This window comes from Mobula birostris, chromosome 9 (genome assembly GCF_030028105.1).
Source record: "Mobula birostris isolate sMobBir1 chromosome 9, sMobBir1.hap1, whole genome shotgun sequence".
Taxonomy (NCBI): domain Eukaryota; kingdom Metazoa; phylum Chordata; class Chondrichthyes; order Myliobatiformes; family Myliobatidae; genus Mobula; species Mobula birostris.
In genome coordinates, this window is record NC_092378.1 from 32,168,946 (window position 1) to 32,191,640 (window position 22,695).

The following is a 22,695-nucleotide window of genomic DNA, read 5'->3' on the forward strand; positions in this document are numbered from 1 at the left end:
TGAAGACACTGGTGAAATTACCACTTTGGATTTGTCCTTGCTCCCTGATTTCACTCGTACCAGAGGCAAGCACATGTATACAAAATTGAGGAAATCCCACATAGAGTTGACGGTGTTTGAGAGTGGACAGAATGTGTTGCAGAGTAAAAAATCTTTGCCTGTTGAGGTTACACTATGAACAATTCACTTTCAGAAAATAAAAGCAAATGAATTTTATGCATCTCTTCTAAATAATCTTGGAGTTGCATGGTCAGATTTCAGGAATAGGTGAAGACAAATCCTATATTATATTTTCTTTTTCTTCTTTCACATACAGTATTCAGTATTAGTTTATACAACCTTCATGGTTATAGGAAACTGTTTCAGTCTGTGTTGCTCTCAGGATCTTCTCTAATTCATGGGGTTTGTTACACCTAAAGTGACATTTCCCATAGCTGTCACTGTTTAAATACAATGATGACAACTGGAAAAGAAACCCATGTTGCCACATGAAATGTGACAAAACTTATCATGACACATTGAAATAACGTTTCAACCTCTTGGAAATGTTTAACTAAATACCTTTCTGCTTCCCTTGATAACAGGTTTGCATACAAGAGCACGTCGCCATCTTCCATTAAGGTAGCAGAGTGCTCGGATGCAGCAGCCATTCGAGGTCCAATCAAAATGTTTATTTCTTCATCTTGTACATCATTTTTCTTTACAATCACAAGTCACGGCTGGATACTAAGAACATCAAGTACTGTAGGACTATCCCACCAGCGAGTCGCTCGATAGCGATGGAAACGGACTTACTGTGCACCATTTTTGTGTTGTTGCCTGGATGTGTGTATCGTTGAATGGTGCACAGTGCGAGTACTTTTTAGTGGGATAACAAGGCCCTGTTGGACATTAGCAATGTAGAATACTGTTATTCTGGTTCACTGATTACTTGGTAAGACCACCGGCAGGTGAGCTGCATTGCCTCGCTTGTGGTGAGGACTAAGCCTAGGCTGTGGGGGGTGGGGTGGTCACCTGTTGTTAGGTGGGAGAGAGCAGAGGCCTCTATGGGTGTGCTGGAATGCATACTGGGTTGGAAGCTTGCCCCTTCCTTTGGTGCCACCCCCCAGTGCTTGATTGGCAGAACAACAAGCAGGACCAGGACAATCTAGTCATGCCCCTCATGGATCTGTGGACTATATATTTTTTTATTGACTGCATGGTTGTTTTTCTGAAATCATAACCGCATGTGCTGTTGATAGTGTGTCTTGCACCTTTTCCTCAAAGGAACGCTGTTCCGTTTGGCTATATTCACATATGGTTGAATGATAATTCAACTTGAACTTGATATGCCTTTCTTCCTCTATTGCTTCAAAACAATGATATCCCTGTGGCTGAATCACGGTTGGCAATTGGGCCACTTCCAAACATCTGATTATTTGAAGTTTGACATTGAAAAATTGCTTCATAGGACCACCTTGAGCAGTTCTGTGTTCGATGTGTTTGCCTTTGGATTGCATTGTTTTTGTACTTGTGTCAGCTGTCTAAGTGATGGGGAACAGTGGGTGAACAGACAGCCAGTCACAGAATTAGAATTGATTTATTATTGTCATATGTACCAAGATACAGTGAAAAGTTTGGCTTGCATATTGTTCATGCAGATCAAATCATTGCACAGTGCTAGAGGTGGAACAAGGTAGTATAGTAACAATGTAAATAAAGTGTAATAATTACAAAGTGTAGTGCAGGTAAACAATAAAATGCAAGGTGATAACAATGTAGTTCTGAAATCATAGCCCATCTTATTGTACTATGAAACTAGTTTATAGTCTGATAACAGTAGGGTAGAAGCTGTCCTTCAGCCTGGGGCATCTACTTTCAGCCTTTTGTATCTTCTGCCCAATGGAAGATGGAGAGAATGTCTGGGATGATGGCAGTCTTCAATTATTTAGATTATGAGAATACTCAGTCCTCTTTTATTGTCATTTAGAAATGCATACATGCATTAAGAAATTATACAATGTTTCTCCGGAGTGATGTCATAGAAAACAGGATAAACCAAAGACTAACACTGACAGAACCACATAATTATAACATATAGTTACAGCAGTGCAAAGCAATACCATAATTTGATGAAGAACAGACCATGGGCACAGTAAAAAAAAGTCTCAAAGTCCCTGTGTCGATCGACTTCCGAGTCACCGATAACGGCGGCAAAAGGGAGAAACTCCCTGCCATAAACCTCCAGGCACCGTCAACTTGCCAATACCCTGGAAGCAGCCGACCACAGCCGACATTGAGTCCATCCGTCCAAAAACTCCGAGCTTCCAACCAGCCTCCCGAGCGCCATCCTCTGCCGAGCGCCTTCGACCTCTCCCCGGCCGCTGAAACACGCAAAGCCGAGGATTTCGGGGCCTTCAGCTCCGGAGATTCCGGTTACCACACAGTAGCAGCAGCAGCAAAGCGGGAATTCCATAAGTTTCCCAGATGTTCCGCTGTGCTCTCACGTCTGTCTCCATCAAATCAGAATTGTGCACGGTCCCCTACTTGACAGATAACAAACGTCATCACGGAAGTGGCCGCGCGTGCTGCCGTCGCGCTGCCATTTTCTCCCCCTCCCGGGAGGTGTTTGCCTCTCTATTCTGGCTGCTTTATTGAGCCAGCAATAAGCAAAGAAAGCATCCATGGAGGAGAGGCTGATGTCCATGATGTACTGAGCAGTGTCCATAGCTATCTGTAGCTTCTTGAGGTCACTTGCAGAGCAGTTGCCACACCAAACCATTATGCATCCACACAGGATGCTTTCTACGGTGCACAAAGTAAAATTGGTAAGAGTCTATGGGGACATTTCTTTAGCTTCCTGAGGAAGTCGAGGCATTGGCGAGCCTTTTTTGTGCCTACATGGTTGGATCAGGACAGGCTACTGGTAATATTCACTCTTAGGAACTTGAAGCTCTCGTACTCTCAACCTCAACACTGTTGCAGTAGACAGGAGCATGTGCACTGCCCCCTTCCTGAAGCCAATGAACAGCTCTTATGTTTTGCTGACATTGAGGGAAAGGTTGTTGTTGTTGTGAAATCATCTTACTAAGTACTCTATCTCCCTCATATACTCCGAATCATTATTTGAGATACATCCCAGCGCAGTCATGTTATTGGCAAACTCGTAGATGAGGTTGGAGCAGAAGCTGGGCACAATCAAGGAAGCAACCTTGCGGAGAACCAGTATTTAGAATAACTGTGGCAGAGGTGTTGCTGCCTATCCATTCTTATTGCAGTCTACTGGTCAGGAAGTCATAGAGGGATGTTTTGACATCCAGGATCTGGAGTTGGCTTGGAATAATAGTATTGGTGGAGATGTAGTCAATAAACAATAGCCTAACACAGGTGGCTTTACCGTCTAGATGCACCAGAGATCAGTGTAGGGCCAGGGAGATTGCATCCACTGAAGATCTGCTGTGGTGGTAAGTAAATTGCAGTGGATTGAAGTTGTGTGGAGGCTGGAGTTAATGCATACCACGACCAGCCTCTCGAAGCCATTCATAATATCAGATATCAGAGCTGTTGGGTGGTAGTCCTTCCATCTATATGCCACTTTGCAGTCACCTCTGTTGGGTCTGTCCTGCCAGTGGGACAGGACATATCCAGGGTTAAAGATGGTGGTGTCCAGGATGTTAACTGGAAGCTATTATTCCGTGAGTATGACTATGTCAGAAAGTTTCTTGACTAGCCTATAAGATAGCTCTCCAAATTTTGGCTCAAGTCCCCAGATACTGATACAGCATATGTTATATGGTCAGTAGGGCAGTTCCACCATTGTCAGCTTTGGTACCTCAGTCAATTCAAAGTTATGCATCTGATTTTGTTTTTCTGGCTTTCCAGCTCTTTATTACAACTGAATGGCTTGCTAGGCCATTTCAAAGGGTGGCTAATTGACATTGGTCAGGCCTCACACGAAGGCCAGATTAGGTAAAGGTAGGAAATTCCCTCCTTGCAGGACATTAGTGAACTTGAAGATGCAGGCACTGATATTCACCACTTGCAAAAATCCATGAACAGCTTGCATTACCACCTGAAGGTGACTCCTGACGTTAAGCAGTAGCTGCTCTGATGGCCTTATGAGAATTTCTATAGCAAATTCTTACCCATTTTGAATGGAGCATCTCTCTCTGCTCTTCCATATGCTCCAAATAGGCTCAGTTTGCAGTCAAAAATGTTGGTGCCAGTCCTTCCATGTTGTAATATTTTTAACATCATTTTTCATATGGAATGAATTCCACAGGGGTGGTTTAACTAACTAACTTTAAACCATGCAGAAGCCTGCAATGGCAACAATGAATGAGCTTTGGTGCATACTACAATCAAGGTAGTTAACAGGCAACATGGAGTCAGGGTGCTGCCTTGATCGGTAGGAATTGGAAAGAATATATGCAAGTTAATTCCCCATTGGGGCTCTTGCATCCACTTGCATGGACTATTTATCCTTCTGTCAATGTAAAATGGATTTGTGTTCACATTTATCCCATGCCATATTGAGCCTATTTCCGTTCTATGGCCAACTTCCATGCAGTTAAAGGAGAAATCAACCCAAATCACTGTCCTCTTGGTGCACCTCCAATGAAGAAATGGAAAGGATGCAGAAAAAGTCAATTCATTCCATTTGAGTTGCCGCTCCAAGATAGTTACCTAATTAGGACTTTATATGATCTAATATCACCTTTCATTGTATCATTTTTGTTAAGTAAACCAAGTTATGGATTTTGCTTACATCACTGTTTCCGACATTCCGTAAGAATTTTTGAATAAAGTGCATGAACTTGTGGCGTAATTAGAGATTGGTCATTATGACCTTGTGGGCATCACTGAGTCGTGGCAGAAAGAAGACCATAGTTGGGAGCTTAATATCAAAGGATATACTTTGTATCTAAAGGACAGGCAGGAAGGCATAGGCGGTTGTGTGGTTCTGCTGGAAGAGATGGAATTGCATCTTTAGAAAGAGGTGACAGAGTGTCAGAGAATGTTGAATCTTTGTGGGTGGAGTTAAGAAACTGCAAGGGTAAAAAAGAACATTATGGGAATCATAAATAGGCCTCCAAATGGTAGCCAAAATATGAGGTTGAGATTGCAAAAGGAGCTGGAAAGGGCATGTAATAAGGGTAATGTAACAATCGTAATGGGGGTCTTCAATCCACAAAGGGATTGGGATAATCTGGTTGGTGTCGGATCGCAAGAGAGGAATTTCGTTGAATGCTTACAAGATGGCCTTTAAGAGCAGCTTGTGCTTGAGCCTCCTTGGGGAAAGACGAACTTAGATTAGGTGTTGTGTAATAATTCAGATTTTATTAGGGAGCTTAAGTAAAGGAAACCTTAGGAGACAGTGATCATAATAAGATTGAAATCATACTGCAAATTGAGAGGGAGAAGGACAAGTCAGATGTATTAATATCGCAATGGAATAAATGGAATTACAATGCATGAGAGAGGAGCTTGCCCAGGTAGAGTGGAGGGGCATACTGCTGGGGATGACGACACAGCAGAGGTGGTTGAAGCTTCTGGGAATGGGTCACAAGGTGCAGAATAGATATGTCCCACAGAAGAATTTGTTCTCAAATGGCAGGAATAGACAACTATGGCTGACTAGGGAAGTTAAGGACTGCATAAAAGCCAAGGGAAGGGCATATAATGTAGCAAAAGTGAGTGGGAAGTTGGATGATTCAGAAGTTTTTAAAATCGAACAAAAGGCAACTAAAAAAGCCATAAGAAGGGAAAAGATGAAACATGAGGGCAAACTAGCCAATAATATAAAGCAGGATACTAAATGATTTTCAGTGATAAAACAAGTAAAACGGAGGTGAGGGTTAATATAGGACCACTGGAAAATGATGCTGGTGAGGTAGTAATGGGGGATAGAGAAATGGTGGAGGAACTCAATAAGTACTATGCATCGGTTTTCACTGTGGAAGACACTAGCAGTGTGCCAGCGGTCCGTGAGTGTCAGGGAGTAGGAATGAGTGCCTTTGCTATTACAAAGGAAAAAGTGCTAGGCAAACTAGAAGATCTTAAGGTGGATAAGTCACCTGGACCAGATGGGCTACATCTCAGAATCCTGAGAGAGGTTGCTGAGGAGATAACGGATGTATTGGCCATGATCTTTCATGAATCATTTGATTCTGGCATGGTTCTGGAGGACTGCAAAATTGCAAATATCACTCCACTCTTTAAGAAGGGAGGAAGGGAAAGAAAAGGTAATTATAGGTCAGTTAGCCTAACCTCAGTGGTTGGGAAAGTGTTGGAGTCTATTATTAAGGATGAGGTTTTAGGGTACCTGGACTATCGATAAAATAAGTCAAACTCAGCATGGTTTCTGTAAAGGGAAATCTTGTCTGACAAATCTGTTAGAGTCCTTTGAGCAAGGTGGACAAAGGAGAGGCAGTGGATATCATTTACTTGGATTTTCAGAAGGCATTTGATAAGGTGCCTCTCATGAGGCTGCTTAACAAGATAAAATCATATGGCGTTACAGGAAAGATATTGGCATGGATAGCAGAATGGCTGACAGGCAGAAGGTTGTGAGTGGGAATAAAAGGGGTTTTTGCTGTTTGGCTGCCAGTGACTAGTGGTGTTCCTCAGGGGTCAGTACTGGGACCGCTACTTTTCACATTGTTTGTCACCGATTTCGATAAAGGAATTGATGGCTTTATGGCAAAGTTTGTGGATGGTACGCAGATAGAAGGAAGTGCTGAGGAAGCAATGTGATTGCTGGCTTTATGGTAAAGTTTGTGGATGGTACGCAGATAGAAGGAAGTGCTGAGGAAGCAATGTGATTGCTGGCTTTATGGTAAAGTTTGTGGATGGTACGCAGATAGAAGGAAGTGCTGAGGAAGCAATGTGATTGCTGGCTTTATGGTAAAGTTTGTGGATGGTACGCAGATAGAAGGAAGTGCTGAGGAAGCAATGTGATTGCTGGCTTTATGGTAAAGTTTGTGGATGGTACGCAGATAGAAGGAAGTGCTGAGGAAGCAATGTGATTGCTGGCTTTATGGTAAAGTTTGTGGATGGTACGCAGATAGAAGGAAGTGCTGAGGAAGCAATGTGATTGCTGGCTTTATGGTAAAGTTTGTGGATGGTACGCAGATAGAAGGAAGTGCTGAGGAAGCAATGTGATTGCTGGCTTTATGGTAAAGTTTGTGGATGGTACGCAGATAGAAGGAAGTGCTGAGGAAGCAATGTGATTGCTGGCTTTATGGTAAAGTTTGTGGATGGTACGCAGATAGAAGGAAGTGCTGAGGAAGCAATGTGATTGCTGGCTTTATGGTAAAGTTTGTGGATGGTACGCAGATAGAAGGAAGTGTTGAGGAAGCAATGTGATTGCTGGCTTTATGGTAAAGTTTGTGGATGGTACGCAGATAGAAGGAAGTGCTGAGGAAGCAATGTGATTGCTGGCTTTATGGTAAAGTTTGTGGATGGTACGCAGATAGAAGGAAGTGCTGAGGAAGCAATGTGATTGCTGGCTTTATGGTAAAGTTTGTGGATGGTACGCAGATAGAAGGAAGTGCTGAGGAAGCAATGTGATTGCTGGCTTTATGGTAAAGTTTGTGGATGGTACGCAGATAGAAGGAAGTGCTGAGGAAGCAATGTGATTGCTGGCTTTATGGTAAAGTTTGTGGATGGTACGCAGATAGAAGGAAGTGCTGAGGAAGCAATGTGATTGCTGGCTTTATGGTAAAGTTTGTGGATGGTACGCAGATAGAAGGAAGTGTTGAGGAAGCAATGTGATTGCTGGCTTTATGGTAAAGTTTGTGGATGGTACGCAGATAGAAGGAAGTGCTGAGGAAGCAATGTGATTGCGGCAGGACTGAGACAAATTGGAAGAATGGGCAAAAAAGTGGCAGATGGAATACAGTGTTGGGAAATGTATGATAATGCATTTTGGTAAAAGGAACAATACTTCAGGCTATTATCTAAATGGGAAGAGGGTTCAAACATCAGAGGTGCAGAGGGATTTAGGAGTCCTCATGCAAGATTCCTAGAAGGTTAATTTACAGTTTGAGTCTGTGGTAAAGGCAACAAATGCAAAGTTGGCTTTTATTTCAAGGGGAATAAAATATAAAAGCACCGAGATAATGCTGAGGCTCTATAAGACACTAGTCAGGCTGCATTTGGAGTATTGTCAACAGTTTTGGGCCCCATATCTCAGAAAGGATGTGCTATCATTGGACAGAGTCCAGAGGAGGTTCATGAGGATGAATTGAATTGACTTTATTAGTTACATCCTTCACATACACGAGGAGTAAAAACCTTTACGTTATGTCTCCGTCTAAATGTGCAGTGTGCAACTCATAGTAATTTGTAATAAATAGTATGTACAACAGGACAGTCAGTATAACATAAAAATACAATTTATTAGTGTGAATTAATCAGTCTGATGGCTTGGTGGAAGAAGCTGTCCCGGAGCCTGTTGGTCCTGGCCTACCATTTCCCGGATGGTAGCAGCTGGAACAGTTTGTGGTTGGGGTGACTTGGGTCCCCAGTGATCATTTGGGCTCTTTTCACACACCGGTACTGGTCCTTGTAAATGTTCTGAATAGTGGGAAGTTCACATCTACAGATGCGCTGGGTGTCCGCACCACTCTCTGCAGATTCCTGCGATTGAGGGAGGTACAGTTCCCATACCAGGCAGTGATGCAGCCAGTCAGGGTGCTCTCAATTGTGCCCCTGTAGAAAGTTCTGAGGATTTGGGAGCCCATACCAAACTTCTTCAACCGTCTGAGGTGAAAGAGGCGCTGTTGTGCTTTTTTCACCATGGAGCTGGTACGTACAGACTATGTGAGATCCTTGGTGATGTGTATGCCAAGGTACTTAAATCTGTTCACTCTCTCAAACCCAGATCCATTGATGTATATAGGGGTTAGCCTGTCTCCATTCCTCCTGGAGTCTACAACTAGCTCCTTTGTTTTTGCAACATTGAGGGAGAGGTTGTTTTCTTGACACCACTGTGTCAGGTGAGGACTTCTTCTCTGTAGGCTGCCTCATTATTATTTGAGATTAGACCAATCAATGTAGTATAGTCAGCAAATTTAATTAGTAGATTGGAGCTGTGGGTGGTGACACAGTCACGGGTATACCAAAAGTAAAGGAGTGGGCTTAGGACACAGACCTGAGGGGCACCTGTGTTGAGGGTCAGAGGGGCAGAGGTGAGGGAGTCCACTCTTACCACCCACCAGTGATCTGACAGGAATGAAGTGGTCAACATATGAGGAGTGTTTGGCAGCTTTGGGCCTGTACTCACTGGAATTTAGAATAATGCGGAGGGATCTTATTGAAAACAACCGAATGTTGAAAGGACTAGATAAGGTGAATGTAGAGAGGAAGTTTCCTATGGTACGGGTGTCCAGAATTGGAGGGCACAGCCTCAAAATTGAGGGGTGACCCTTTAGAAGAGAGTTAAAGGGGATTTTATTTTTTAGCCTGAGTAGTGAATTTGTGGAATGCTCTGCCACAGACAGAGTGACATTGGTCAGGGTATCAAAGGTTATGGAGAGAAGGCAGGTGTATGGGGTTGAATGGGATCCAAGATCAGCCATGATGGAATGGAGGAGCAGACCCGATGGGCTGAATGGCCTGATTGTGCACCTTATGGTCTAATATCTTTTTCTCATTTCAACCTTATTTCTTGCATGGTAGTAATCTTAAATACTCCCAAGTTTCACTGAATTAAATACTAGAAGCTTTTATAATGTTGAGTAACTCAACATCCACCATCTTTTCTAGTCTTCAAATTTAAAGTCTCACATCTTTTTGTATCATCTTATTTAAATGTTGATGCAGCCTCTCTAAAGATGGAAACTACAAAGAACTTTAGAGTAAAACAAACACACATCAAATACAGTTTTGTTTGACCTTATATGTACACACACAGGTCAATATCCTCACCTGATTTCTCATTTTGATCCTGTCACACGACATGCTTCATCTGTACAAGATGCCTACTATTCTATACGTGGACAAGCCTACCATTTCTGTACATGTTAGCATTCCCTCTGCTTTTATTTTCAGTTCTGCTGCTCTTACAACTCAAGATGACAGATTCATTTTATTAATTTTTATTAACTTTCAATTACCTAGGTTTTTGAACTTCAGTAATATCTCTGCTCCATTGTTGCCACTTGAATATACTACTACTTCACATTACTCTGCATTAAATTTGTCCATGTAGGTACATCTTCCATTGACTAAGCTTCCCTATTTTGTGTAGTCCTCTTCACAAGTAAAATGTTCACCAGTCTTTGTAGTATATCAAACTTTGAAATTAACACACCCACAATCCAAATCTATATATCCATATAAAAACAATCACAAAAAGAGCAGTGCAGCAAAGGTGGCTATTATATCCATTGAGTCAACAATCCTATATTTCTGTATAACGCTACAAGTTTTATCTCCTCTAATAATCTAACCTATTGAATCTGTTTTCATCATCTTATCAAATTGTCAATTCCATTAAAGAAGTCTTTCACTATGTCTTGGGTTCTTTACAAATCATGTTTATAAATGATTAATATAGGCTTTCTTGTCATTAATTCTTTAGCCACTGGGTTCCCTTTACTCAGTCTGCCTTCCCAAAAGGAGTCGCTCAGATTGGGAAACAATGTTCCAGCAGAGGCCCATCATGTTTTCAATAGTGCTTAACATAAATTTATAGTTTTCATTCTCTATGCAATTATTTATAGATAAGTGTTTAAATCTTTTGCTTAATCAGCGTTGCATCTCATTTAAAGAGAAGCATCCGGGTGTTGTTGTTTGATCACTTATCTTAACTTGTACTATATAGCTTGTACTTTGCTTTCTCACATCATCATAGTGTGTTAAATTTCAACTGTTGTATATGGAATGGAAGGATACGGACAGAATAGATTAATCTAGTTAGCCATTTGATTGTCAATTTAATTGGTTCAGCACAATATTGCGGGACAAATAGCTTTCTCCTGTGCTGTACTGGTCTATGCCTATGTATACTGCCTCATTGTATTGTTCTCCCTGAAGCTTATTAATTTATTTATATGTATTCCATCAACTTATTTAATGGTTGTTTGCAAATTTTGAAATAATGCCATGCATTTCCAAGTCTTCAATCCATAAATTGTGCTGTTCGGTATAACATTATATACACACAGATGAGAACAATTTTCAAAAAATGGCACCAAGAATATTCCCCATTGTATCACCATAATTTATATATATTTGTTTTAATGCAATGAGAACAGGTATAAAATATAATCATAATAAAACTATTTTATAGAAATATCAACAAAGCTCTATTTCATAAAATTAAACTAAGAAAGGTGATGAGAAATGTTCATGCCTTAGCATAATAAAACTGGATCAGGACTTGGTTTTCTAGTCACAGTGTTTTCTAACAAATAGTAATTAGTTAAGAATCACTTCCTTATTAACCCAAACCGTTCTATGTATGCATCAGGAGCAAGAGGATAACTAAGGAGAGGGTGGGACCACTCAAGCATAAAGAGGGGACATTTGCTTCGATGTGAAGGATGTGAATCAGGTCCTTAATGAGTACTTTACATCAGTATTTACCAGCAATAAGGACGTGGAGGATAGGGAGATCAGTGCCAAGAGAATTAATATACTATGGCATTTCAAAGCAAAGTAGGAGGTAGTGTTAGAGTTGGGTTTCTTAAAGAGCATTATGGTGGATAAGTCCCCAGGGTCTGATGGGATATACCCCCAGTTATTGAGGCAAGTGAAGAGATTGCTGGGGCCTTGGACAATATCTTTGCGTACTTTCTAGCAACAGGTGAGTAGCTAATGTTGTTCCATTGTTCACGAAGAGAATCAGGAATAATCCTGGAAACGATCGACTGCTGAGTCTCAAGTCAGTGGAAGGGAAGTTACTGGACAGGATTCTTTGAGATAGAACTTATGAACATTTGGAAAACCATGGCCTAATTAGGGAGAACAGCATGGCTTTGTGAGGGGCAAGTCGTGTCTTACTAACCTAATTGAGTTTTTTTACGAGGTGACTAGAGTGAAGGTAGAGCTGTGGATGTTGTCTACATGGACTTTAGTAAGGCCTTTAACAAGGTCCCTCATGAGAGGCTCACCCAGAAGATTAAGATGCATGGGATCAATGGTGGATTGGCTGTTTGGATTCATGACTGGCTTGCCAATACAAGGTGGTGGTGGAAGAGACTTATTCTAGCTGGCAGTCTGTGATTAGTGGTATTCCACAGAGATCTGTACTGGGACCTCTACTGTTTGTGATGTATATAAATGACCTGAATAAAAATGTAGATATGTGGGTTAGTAAATTAGCAGATGATGCTAAGACTGTTGGTGCGTGGATAGTGCAGATGTCCGACAAAGAAGACAGCAGGATATAGATCAGTTGCAGATATGGGTGGAAAAATGGCAGATGGAGTTTAACCTGGCTAAATGTGGGGGGTTGCACCTTGATAGGTCAAATGTATAGAGATGGTACATTGTTAAGGGCACGACCTTTAACAGTGTTGATAAGCACAAGGATCTCTGGGTCCAAGTTCATAGCTCCCTGAAAGTGCCTACAGAGGTTGGTGGGGTGGTTTAGAAGGCATATGGCATGCTTGCCTTTTTTAGTTGAGGCACTGAATTCAAAAGTCAGGAAGTTATGTTGAAACTTCATAAAACTCTAGTTAAGCCACATCTGTAGAATTGCATACAGTTCTGTTTGTCCCATTACAAGAAGAATGTTGAGGCTTTGAAGAGTGTGCAAAAGGGGTTTACCAGGATATCTCCTCTAATCCAGGTGGTGTGTTATAACAAGAGGTTGGGCAAATTTCAGTTTGTTTTCTCTGGAGCAGTGGAGACTGATAGGATAACTGATAGAGTTTCATAAGATTATGAGAGAGTAGGCAGACAGCATCGTTTTACCAAGGTTGAAATGTTTAATGCCAGAGGGCATACATTTAAGGTGAGAAGGGCTAATTTTAAAGATGTGAGGGGAAATTTTTTAAAAATCTACAGAATGAAGGTGCCTGGAATGTGCTGCCTGGGGTAGGAGTAGAGGCAAATACAGTAGGGACTTTTAAGAGATATTTAGATAGGCAGATGAATCTGAGGAGAATGGAAGGCTATGGAAAAATGTGTAGGCATTCGGGATTACTTTCGCTGGCAATTTGATTACTTATTTATTTGGTATGGCACAGCACAATGTTGTGGACCGAAGGACCTGTTTCTGTAGTGTACTGTTCTACGTTCTATGTTAAAATAAACTGCATAGGTTGCTTCTTATTTCCAGCACTGCATTGTAAATCATCATATGCTATTACAAATGAACCATGAAAGATCAGTCAACACAGGGATCAAAAATAATAAACATAAAAAGTAATGCAATGCTGTTTACCCACCAAGTACAAATTAATTCATTCTTAATTAATGAGTAACAAAATAGACCCATGGCCCCCAATTTCCTCTTGTATCGTCTAGCTAGAAAATGGAATAATAATGAATGGACTTTGTTCAGCATTTGCACACAACAATGGCCAGTGGGGAATTATAAGAATATAACCAGGCACACAAACTACTCTGACAGCCTCCATCTTAAACTTATAACTTCTTTCTCAGTTGAAATCTGAAGCTGTTTAGGTTGCGTTCATTATTTTTATTTGCTGATGACCAAAAGAAACATATCATGCGACCTGATTTCAAAAGGGTATAGGAAATAAAGGTATATTGAGGAGGGAAGCATAGACCAGAATGAAAATACCAAATTTACAGCTTACCCACTTAACACACCAAGAACCAGATTTAAAACGAAAAAGGATCCAAAGATGACCAGGCTCACAAAATAGACCCAAGGTAACTCATAGCCCATGGCATCCTGCATCTGAAAAGATGAAGGAAAGTTAAATAAGTGAGAATATTAGCAAGTCAAAGCTAGATATATTATTGGATAACTGACTCGTAGAATACAGATATGTCTTTAGATAAGCATTGAGATTTAAAGACATACACATTTCAAATACAGATTTTTTTACTCTATGCAACTCATATTTTCATTTTACATAAGCTCCTACAACTGTGCATAAAATTTCTATTGAGATTTCTTGATATCACACTGTCTCTCAAAGGAACATATCAAATGTGATTCACATAATGAAATACTTTCAAAAGGCAAATAACAATGTTAGTATGGTGGAGCAATGTGAAACTCAGACCATATCATGCAGATGTTGTAAGAATCCTCATCTCAGGCCATAATTCTCTATTCCCTGCTGAACCAAAATCTTAGTTTATTATTTTCACCATTCCAAGTGAGTGGCAATTTAACATCGTGGTAATTGTGAAATTTTTCATATTCATGTTCTATTTTTATATTTGTTAGTTCACAAATGCTGCTGTAAAAAAATCAACACTTGAATACAAGGCTGGGTAAATACAGTACTATAATTATTTACTGAGCTTCTTTATGGAAAAAGTTCCAAAACACTTTGAAGAATGTAAATACCTACCACAATGTTATATTTTTAAAGAAAGTGAAGCATCGAACAATGATACAAGCTGGTCATTTATATATATTTTTCAAAAAATTGATAATACCCAAAAAGTCATGAATACATAAGCATCCATAAACTACCTTTTTCATCAGTAAACTAATGAGTACTACATTTAAGGAACCAGCTTATTTTATAAAATATCTGTACTTGCACAAAATCATGATACTTTGGGGCTTTATCTTTTGGACCGCAGAAGAATGAGGGGTCACCTACTTCAAACAAATAAGATGCCAAGGGGCTTGATAGGGTAGATGCCGAGATATTTTCACTTGTGGGAGAGTTATGAATAAGGGGCCAGTCGTTTACAACTGATTTACATGGAAATTTCTTCTCACAAAAGGTAGTGAATCTCTGGAATTCTGTAGCCCGAGGGTGGTGGAGACCAGATCATTAGATATATTTAAAGAGGAGACAGAGAAATATATGTAAGATTGAGGAACTGAGGTCAATGGGGGAAATGGCGGTAGAGTCGAGGTCAGCATTGATCTGCCATCATAATATTGAATGACAAGGCAGTCCTGAAAGGCTGAATGACTTACTACTATTTTCTTATCTTATGAATATAGAGCACAACAAAAGCCTGGCAGACATAAAAGCAAATTGGCTCAAAGCTTATTCAACATGATTAATAGCACGGGAGCAACCGATACTTTCCCATCTTCTCTCAATGGATAATGATTGGGTTGATGGAGAATTGCTCTGATAATCCAAGCTTTTGACTGCCCCATGTGCACTTCAATCACATCCCCTTGGAGATGAAATCTCAGTCTGTGGGCTGGGATAGACAGCATCTACCATTTCTGACCCAGATAACATTGAGATCAACCGGCACATCTCGATGCTGAATGATGCGAGACCTTGTGCTGAATGTGATTCTGGAGAAGGAACAAAGTCTGGGATTCTGTGGGGGTGGTTGTGGAGACTCGGTAAAATAAGGTTTTAACTACTAATGCAGATGAATAGTTAATGCTCAGTAGCCATACAAATGATTTTTGAGACAATGAATGATATAGATGCTTTTAGGTTGATTGCTGGACTAAACTAAATTAGAGGTCAACTACTATTGGTTTTGAGAATCCTCAGGTGAGAAAAACTTAAAAGAAAAACAATGATTATTTCTAACTTTACAAAGACACCTACTAGAATACACACAGAAGTGACCAAAGAATAAAAATTAAATATTGAGAATCAAGCTTAGCTTGATTTGGAATCCTAAAAGTTACCAAAATATTAATAGATAATGCTAATATTTAGAAAAAGAGGTGTAAGGAATTTGTGCTCCTTCAAAGAAAATTGTGTTATATACATTTTTGTGCTGTTTGCGATAACCCAGAGTACTTTATAGTCAACATATTTTTTTAATCATCAACTTAATATAGGAAACACAGCAAGGAATTGTGCACAGTAAACTCACTCAAGTCTTACAACAATAATAAAATATTTATTATGATGTTGATGGTGAAATAAACACTGATAAGGACACGGGGAACATCTATTCACTGTTCGAAGTATTGTCATGGAATTTTTTTCACAATAATCTGAGGGACTGGAAGGAGTTTTAGTTTAATGCCTTATTGAAAGATGGCACTACCAACAATGCAGTGAATTTTCATTTTTAATTCAAGTTTCAAAAGAACTTGAACCCAGATCTCCGCTTCAGGGGATTTGCCTAGCCACACACAGCAACTCCCCATGAAAAGAAAGAATAGACTCTCACATTTTGGATGGTGGCATAGCACATTCAAACCAAATGCACTGCTTCATCACATCAGCTTTTTCTTACCAAATATAGAAAAATGAAAATTTTAGCTCAGTTCAGTATTTCAATTATTCATTTCCATTTAAATATGCTACTCTCAATAGTTATGTTTATGTTTTTGTCAGATTAATATATCGCTCATTCTGAATAGTGCAGCCCCATATTTTCTTCCCTCAAAGAATAAACATCTTGTGAAATAAGCATCTGAACTACTAAATTTCTACAGATGCAAGGCAAGTTTTATTTTCATTTAAATCCTTTTATAATGCTTACTAAGTCTGATTAAATTTCAAACTGAGTAACTATGTTTTGATTATAACTGTAAGAAAATTAAACAAGGAATGAATACATTGAAACCTACAAACAAAAATAAATTCTATTATCTCAGAATAGATTGTTTGTATTCTTTTGCCTTTTGGTTAACCAATCTGAACACTTAAAAGTTGTTCAAATGGCATTCAATTTGAATCTTAAGTTTACATACATAAAGACTCACAGCACAGAAACAGGCTCTTTGGCCCATTGAGTCTGCTCTATCTGTCAACTATCCAGTTACCCAGTCAGGGTAACCAAAGCAGTGTGGAGTTTTGGTCCATTATAGAAAAGACATGGCTAAACTGGAAAAAGTGCGGAAAAGATCTATAAGGATGTTGCCAGACTAGAGGACCTGAGTTATACTGAGAGGTTAGCCAAGCTAGGTTTTTATTGGGAACGACAGAGAGTGAGAAGCAACCTTATAATAGTAAAGAGAGGCATAGGTAAGGTTGATTGTAAGAGTCATCCCCAGGGTAGGGGAGTAAAAAACGTAGGTTTAGGGTGAGGAACAAAGGGTTTAACAGGGCCCAAGGGGCAACTTTTTCCACACTGAAAGTGCTGGGTATATAGAATGAGCTGCCAGAGGAAGAGGTTGAGGCAGATAAAATAGTATCATTTAAGCAGCACTTGGATAATTACTGCCTATGGGAGGGGTGGGGTTTAGAGAGATATGGGTTGAACACAGGAAATTGGGACTAGCCAGATGGGCACCATAGTCAGAATGGGCAGTATTTTTCTGCAACTTGAAGCTTTAATTTGTTCCTCAGATCCCCTTTACATTTCTCCTGCTCATCTTAAACCTATGCCCTCTAATTCTAGACTCCTGTTTTCCACCCTGTTTTTAGGGAGCTATGAACTTAAACCCCAAGATATATCTGTAGATCAACCCTGCTTTTTACCCCGTATTGCTGATCAGAACTTGACTTCCCAAAATGCATTACATTACATTTACCACTGCTCTAACCAAGTTTCCAGCTGTATTCTTAAACAACCCTCAATTTTTATTATTTTCATTCCCACTTTCTATTCCCAAAAATTCCAATATTTGAAAGAATGCAACTTATTAACATAAGCTTTCAGCCTGCTGCCTTCCTTCTTCCACTCAATGTTCTTTGGAAAAGTTCAAGTGAAAAGTAATTTTATTGAAAGGACTAAATCTAAAAGAAATATTGCACTGAATAAAAGAGTGCCTATTAGAAGCACAGAATAGCAGAGATAGCCAATACACAGCAGCTCCCAGAGACAAAGGGGAAAAAGCATCAGGAACCAGGAAAACAAACAGTCAAACAGTAAGGAATAAATTATAACTGGGTAATGACAACTGAATTTCAATACAAGACAGTACAAGAAAATAGTCAAGTCAATAGAGATATAAAAACTGAGAGTTGGGTATTAAAAAAAGTTAATAAATAATAAGATAGATTGGAAAAGGGGGACTAGAAACAAGAATTGTACAAAAAAAGCACAAGAAAAATGAAGCTGTGAGTTAATAGAACCCTGTAACTTTAAATCTAATTTGAATACAAGTGTACCAATGTAATTAAAATATGCCTTATGATATTATATATTTTTCAGTTCTAAATGTGCTTTTTCTAAATGATGCACACTTATAATTAAAGCACGACATAGTCTGAACCTATACCTACCTACATTTTAATTTACATCCTTAATAAACTCTGCATGCATTAAGCAATGTTTCATGGTAAAACAAATGACAAAATTGCAGTCACTTTAGTCTGTTAAGTTGGCTCTCCACAAAGTATTAAATTCACTGCTCTTGGCCCAACTCTCAGTGCTTTTTCTTTGTTTAGTTTCTGTTGTAGTACGTACCCAGTATAACACATCAGTCCAGCCCTCCATGGTGATGCACTGAAAGACGGTTAACATAGCAAAGGCAAAATTATCGAAATTAGTAATTCCATCATTAGGGCCGATCCATCCACTTTTGCAGAAAGTTTCATTTGAACAGCGACGGCCGTGTCCGACATTTAAGCTGCAGGGTGCAGGCTCATCGTCCGCATTTATTTCTGAAAATTTAACAAGACAATAGGTTAACAATAGGCACCAGCTTCAGTGTATCTGAATTAATAGTTACCTTTAGTAAGCCCTGATGAAATGTCCCTGTATTAATCTGAGGTCCGCATACAATTTAATTTCAAATAAAAATAGAAAAAAATTGGAAATACTCAGCAGGTTAGGTTGAATACTACAATAATATCACTACAAGGGATAATTTTTTTCTCTCCTGACATATCACTCATGGTGAAAATAAACAAAATGTTAAATACCGGTTTTAAAATTTAATTCCTATATCACCATCCACTCATGGAGTGACAAATAGTTCCTCATGCAGCACAGATTCAGATCAACACAACATGGCAACAGGTCCTTCAGTGTACTGAATCTGGTCTGATCTTCAACCCCTATTTACATTAATCCTAAATTAACCCTCCTTTTCTCATCAACTCCTCAACCTCAGATTCTACCACTCCTCCACCAAACTGCTCTTCTTTGGGACGTGCGCAGAAACTGGAATACCTGGAGGAAACCGCCATGTGACAGGTTCCCGATTAGTGAGTCATTGAAGGTTACAGGGAGAAGGCAGGAGAATGGGGTCGGGAGGGAAAAATCAATCGGCCATGATCGAATGGCAGAGCAGGCTCAATGGGCCACAGTGACTAGGAGAACTTGCAACCTCCACACACCCAAGGTCAGTACTGAACCTGGGTCTCTAGTGCTGTGTGGCAGCTGCTCTACTAGCCGTGTCACTGCACTATGCCCAGCTTTCCACGCGTCAGCCAGTGTTTCCTTGATTTGCTTTTGCTGCAGGCACATACACCAGTTCTATTTTTCAAGTGTCAAGGGTTATTCAGACTCCGTGCAGCACCTGCACATATTTTCTTGAATGAAGTGGAAAAATTGACAGTCTTGGTAGTATAGGGAAAGAAAAAGCTTGTTGAAATCCTAATGTGCAAGCAAGCTATGAAGTATCCTTTTTAAAAGCTATTCAGGTTTCAGTTCCAGTACATACTGTACACTTTGGATATTGACAGTATACTTGCAGCCAAATTTGACAAGATAGACAACTTTCTTTGACATCACCACTGCGTTCTCTATACCTCAGACATAAACATGCACTGGGCATGGGATTATACAATTCAACCTTGAAAGGATACGCACGCTGCAGTTTAAAAGGATGGTGAATTTCCATTGCTGCACACAAGCAGGAAACTATAGTACATGAAAATATTTAGCATCTTGAATTTATTTCAGGTAAACTATGCCTTATTTTCAAAATATTGTTTCTATGGACAAACAAGTTGCAAAATATAAAGAAAATTAGTTGCATTATTCCATCTTCAGGTGACTGAATAAAGTATATTAGCAAACCTCCCAAAAGACTTGCTGATTTGGGTAATGATGTAACACTTCCATGCAGAATGGAGAAAATAGTTTGTCGAACTAAGGTTGAGCAAATTATTTTACTCTATCCAGCCCTGTAACCAGCCACTAAGAACACTGCTCTCAAAACCTTCAAATTAAAACGTCATTTGAATTCCCAGCTCTTCATTTCTATTTTAAATTGCTTCACTTCCGTATATGCATGTGCCAGTTAAATTTGGACTAGGGATCATATTCACATTGTGGGAGGTGTATGTGGGTGAATTTTATAACTTCTAGAGATACAGAGCATAATAGGCCCTTCAAGCCTGATTGCAGAGCAACCCTCGACAGCTCCAATTTAACCCGAGCCCAATGCTGGGACAACTTACGATGACCAGTTAACCTACACGTTACATCTTCAGACCATGGGAGGAAACCAAAGCACCTGGGAAAAACCCACACATTCCACAGGGAGGATGTACAGAGACTCCTTACAAACTCTGACACCCCAAGCAGTGATAGTGTTGCACTATTCGCTACACTATTGTGGCACCCAATAATGAGAGATTGTTGCTGGTCAAGTTAAGAATGTGTTTTGGTATGCTTAATAATACAGCACTGCCAGCCTGTGCAGCAAAAAGATAACATTTTTGCACAATGCTTTTCTCTAACTATTGTCATCATGTGTTGTGACTACTGTTGACTAACTTCTCATAGTATTTAAAGCTAAAATTTACATAACCTTGAATGATAATAGGTAATACGTATTCAGAATCAGATTTAATATCATCAACATATGTCATGAAATTTGTTAACTTAGCAGCAGCAGTTCAATGCAATACATGTAATATGGAAAAAATAAATAAGTAAATCCATTACAGCAAGTACAGCATATTAAGTAGTTAAATTCATATTATAATCAGGCATGAACTTGGTAAATGATTCACTATTTACTGAATTTCATTTGCCCATTTAAGAACAGATTCAGCTTCCTTTCAAATAAAACCAAGGCCAGAAAATTCACCAGGGCTTGGTGAGCAAGTTATGTGGGGCAAACATGAGAAAATCTGCAGATGCTGGAAATTCAAGCAACACACACAAAATGCTGGTGGAACGCAGCAGGCCAGGCAGCATCGAAAGGAAGAAGTACAGTCGATGTTTCCGGTCGAGGCCCTTCGTCAGGGCGAACGGAAAAAAGAGATAGTAAGAGATTTGAAAGTGGGAGGGGGAGGGGGAGACCCGAAATGATCGGAGAAGACAGGAGGGGGAGGGATGGAGCCTAGAGCTGGGAAGTTGATTAGCAAAAGGGATACAAGGCTGGAGAAGGGAGACTATCATGGGACAGAAGGCCTTGGAAGAAAGAAAGGAGGAGTGGAGCACCAGAGGAAGATGGAAAACAGGCAAGGAGTTATTGTGAGAGGGAAAGAGAGAGAAAACAAATAAATAAGAGATGGGGAGCGGGTCAGAAACTACTTGGGGATGGGGCTGCTTTTTCTGTGGGAGATGGGGAGGGGGGAGGCACAGGGTAAACACAGGCCAAAAGATGTATGTATTTTACTTATCTTGCAAATTTCCGAGGTAATACAATACGATTTGCCAGATGCACCTATCATCAGGCATTCCTGGGGACACCATGGAACAAATTCCTCTGCAATGTCTCTAAAGAATGAGGAATGACATATGTGTCTCATTCAGCATGGTGGTTGCATTGATGACTGACAAAAGGTAGTGCCTGGATGAATTTTCTAAATGAGAAAAGACTTAGAAATGGTTTCTCTTCGGAATAAAAGAACAGGCTATAGCTAGTAACTTGGGCCTGGTCATGGTCATGATAGAGGGGGATTGGGCAGCACATGTTCAGATATCTATGTGCAGCACCCAGTTTGGTTGCAACTTTAGTTGGTCATTTTTTTAATGTGCTACACTAATCCCAATGTATACATTAGAATCTTTGTCATCGTTATGTTAAGTTTTATTCTGTACCTGTTTACTCTAAATTGCAACAAAATGCTCTTTGACAGAAATCTTGGTTACTTAGAATTTCCTTGGGTTCATAATTCCACCACTCCAAAACTGGAAAGAGAAGGAAGTCCTTCTTTATTTGGTTACTCTTTTGATCAGAATAAGTTCTACATAAAATTGCTGGTTCATCGAAATAGAGGAAAAGTCGAGGTTCAACAGAACTGTGCACCAGTACAGACTCTTCAAAAGTTTAATATATTTTTCAGTTTCAGGTTTAGTAATAAATATGAGAAACCTCTCTGAATTTTGGCATACAGAAACATAGAAAACCTACAGCACAATACAGGCCCTTCGGCCCACAAAGCTGTGCCGAACATGTCCTTACCTTAGAAATTACATAGGGTTACCAATAGCCCTCTATTTTTCTAAGCTCCATGTACCTATCCAGGAGTCTCTTACAAGACCATATTGTACCTGCCTCCACCACAGTCACTGGCAGCACATTCCATGCACTCACTACTCCCTGCGTAAAAAGCTTAGTCCTGACACCTCCTCTGTACCTGTTTCCAAGCACCTTAAAACTGTGCCCTCGTGTGCTAGCCATTTCAGCCCCGGGAAAAAGCCTCTGACTATCCACATGATCAATGCCTCTCATCATCTTATACACCTCTATCAGGTCATCTCTCATCCTCCGTCGCTCCAAGGAGAAAAGGTCGAGTTCGCTCAACCTATTCTCATAAGGCA

At 40.0% G+C, this 22,695-nt stretch overlaps 1 protein-coding gene across 2 annotated transcripts in view; it reads right to left on the reverse strand.

Annotated features, from left to right (window-relative positions):
- Positions 1 to 22,695, reverse strand: part of cacna1c (calcium channel, voltage-dependent, L type, alpha 1C subunit) — a 687,918-nt gene that overhangs the window by 312,221 nt on the left and 353,002 nt on the right. For both annotated transcript variants that reach the window (XM_072267751.1, XM_072267750.1), the window contains exons 7-8: positions 18,436 to 18,632; positions 13,758 to 13,861 (exon numbers count right to left, since the gene is read on the reverse strand). In XM_072267751.1, the coding sequence (XP_072123852.1) occupies positions 13,758 to 13,861; positions 18,436 to 18,632 (301 nt within the window). The remainder of the gene's footprint in view (positions 1 to 13,757; positions 13,862 to 18,435; positions 18,633 to 22,695) is intronic.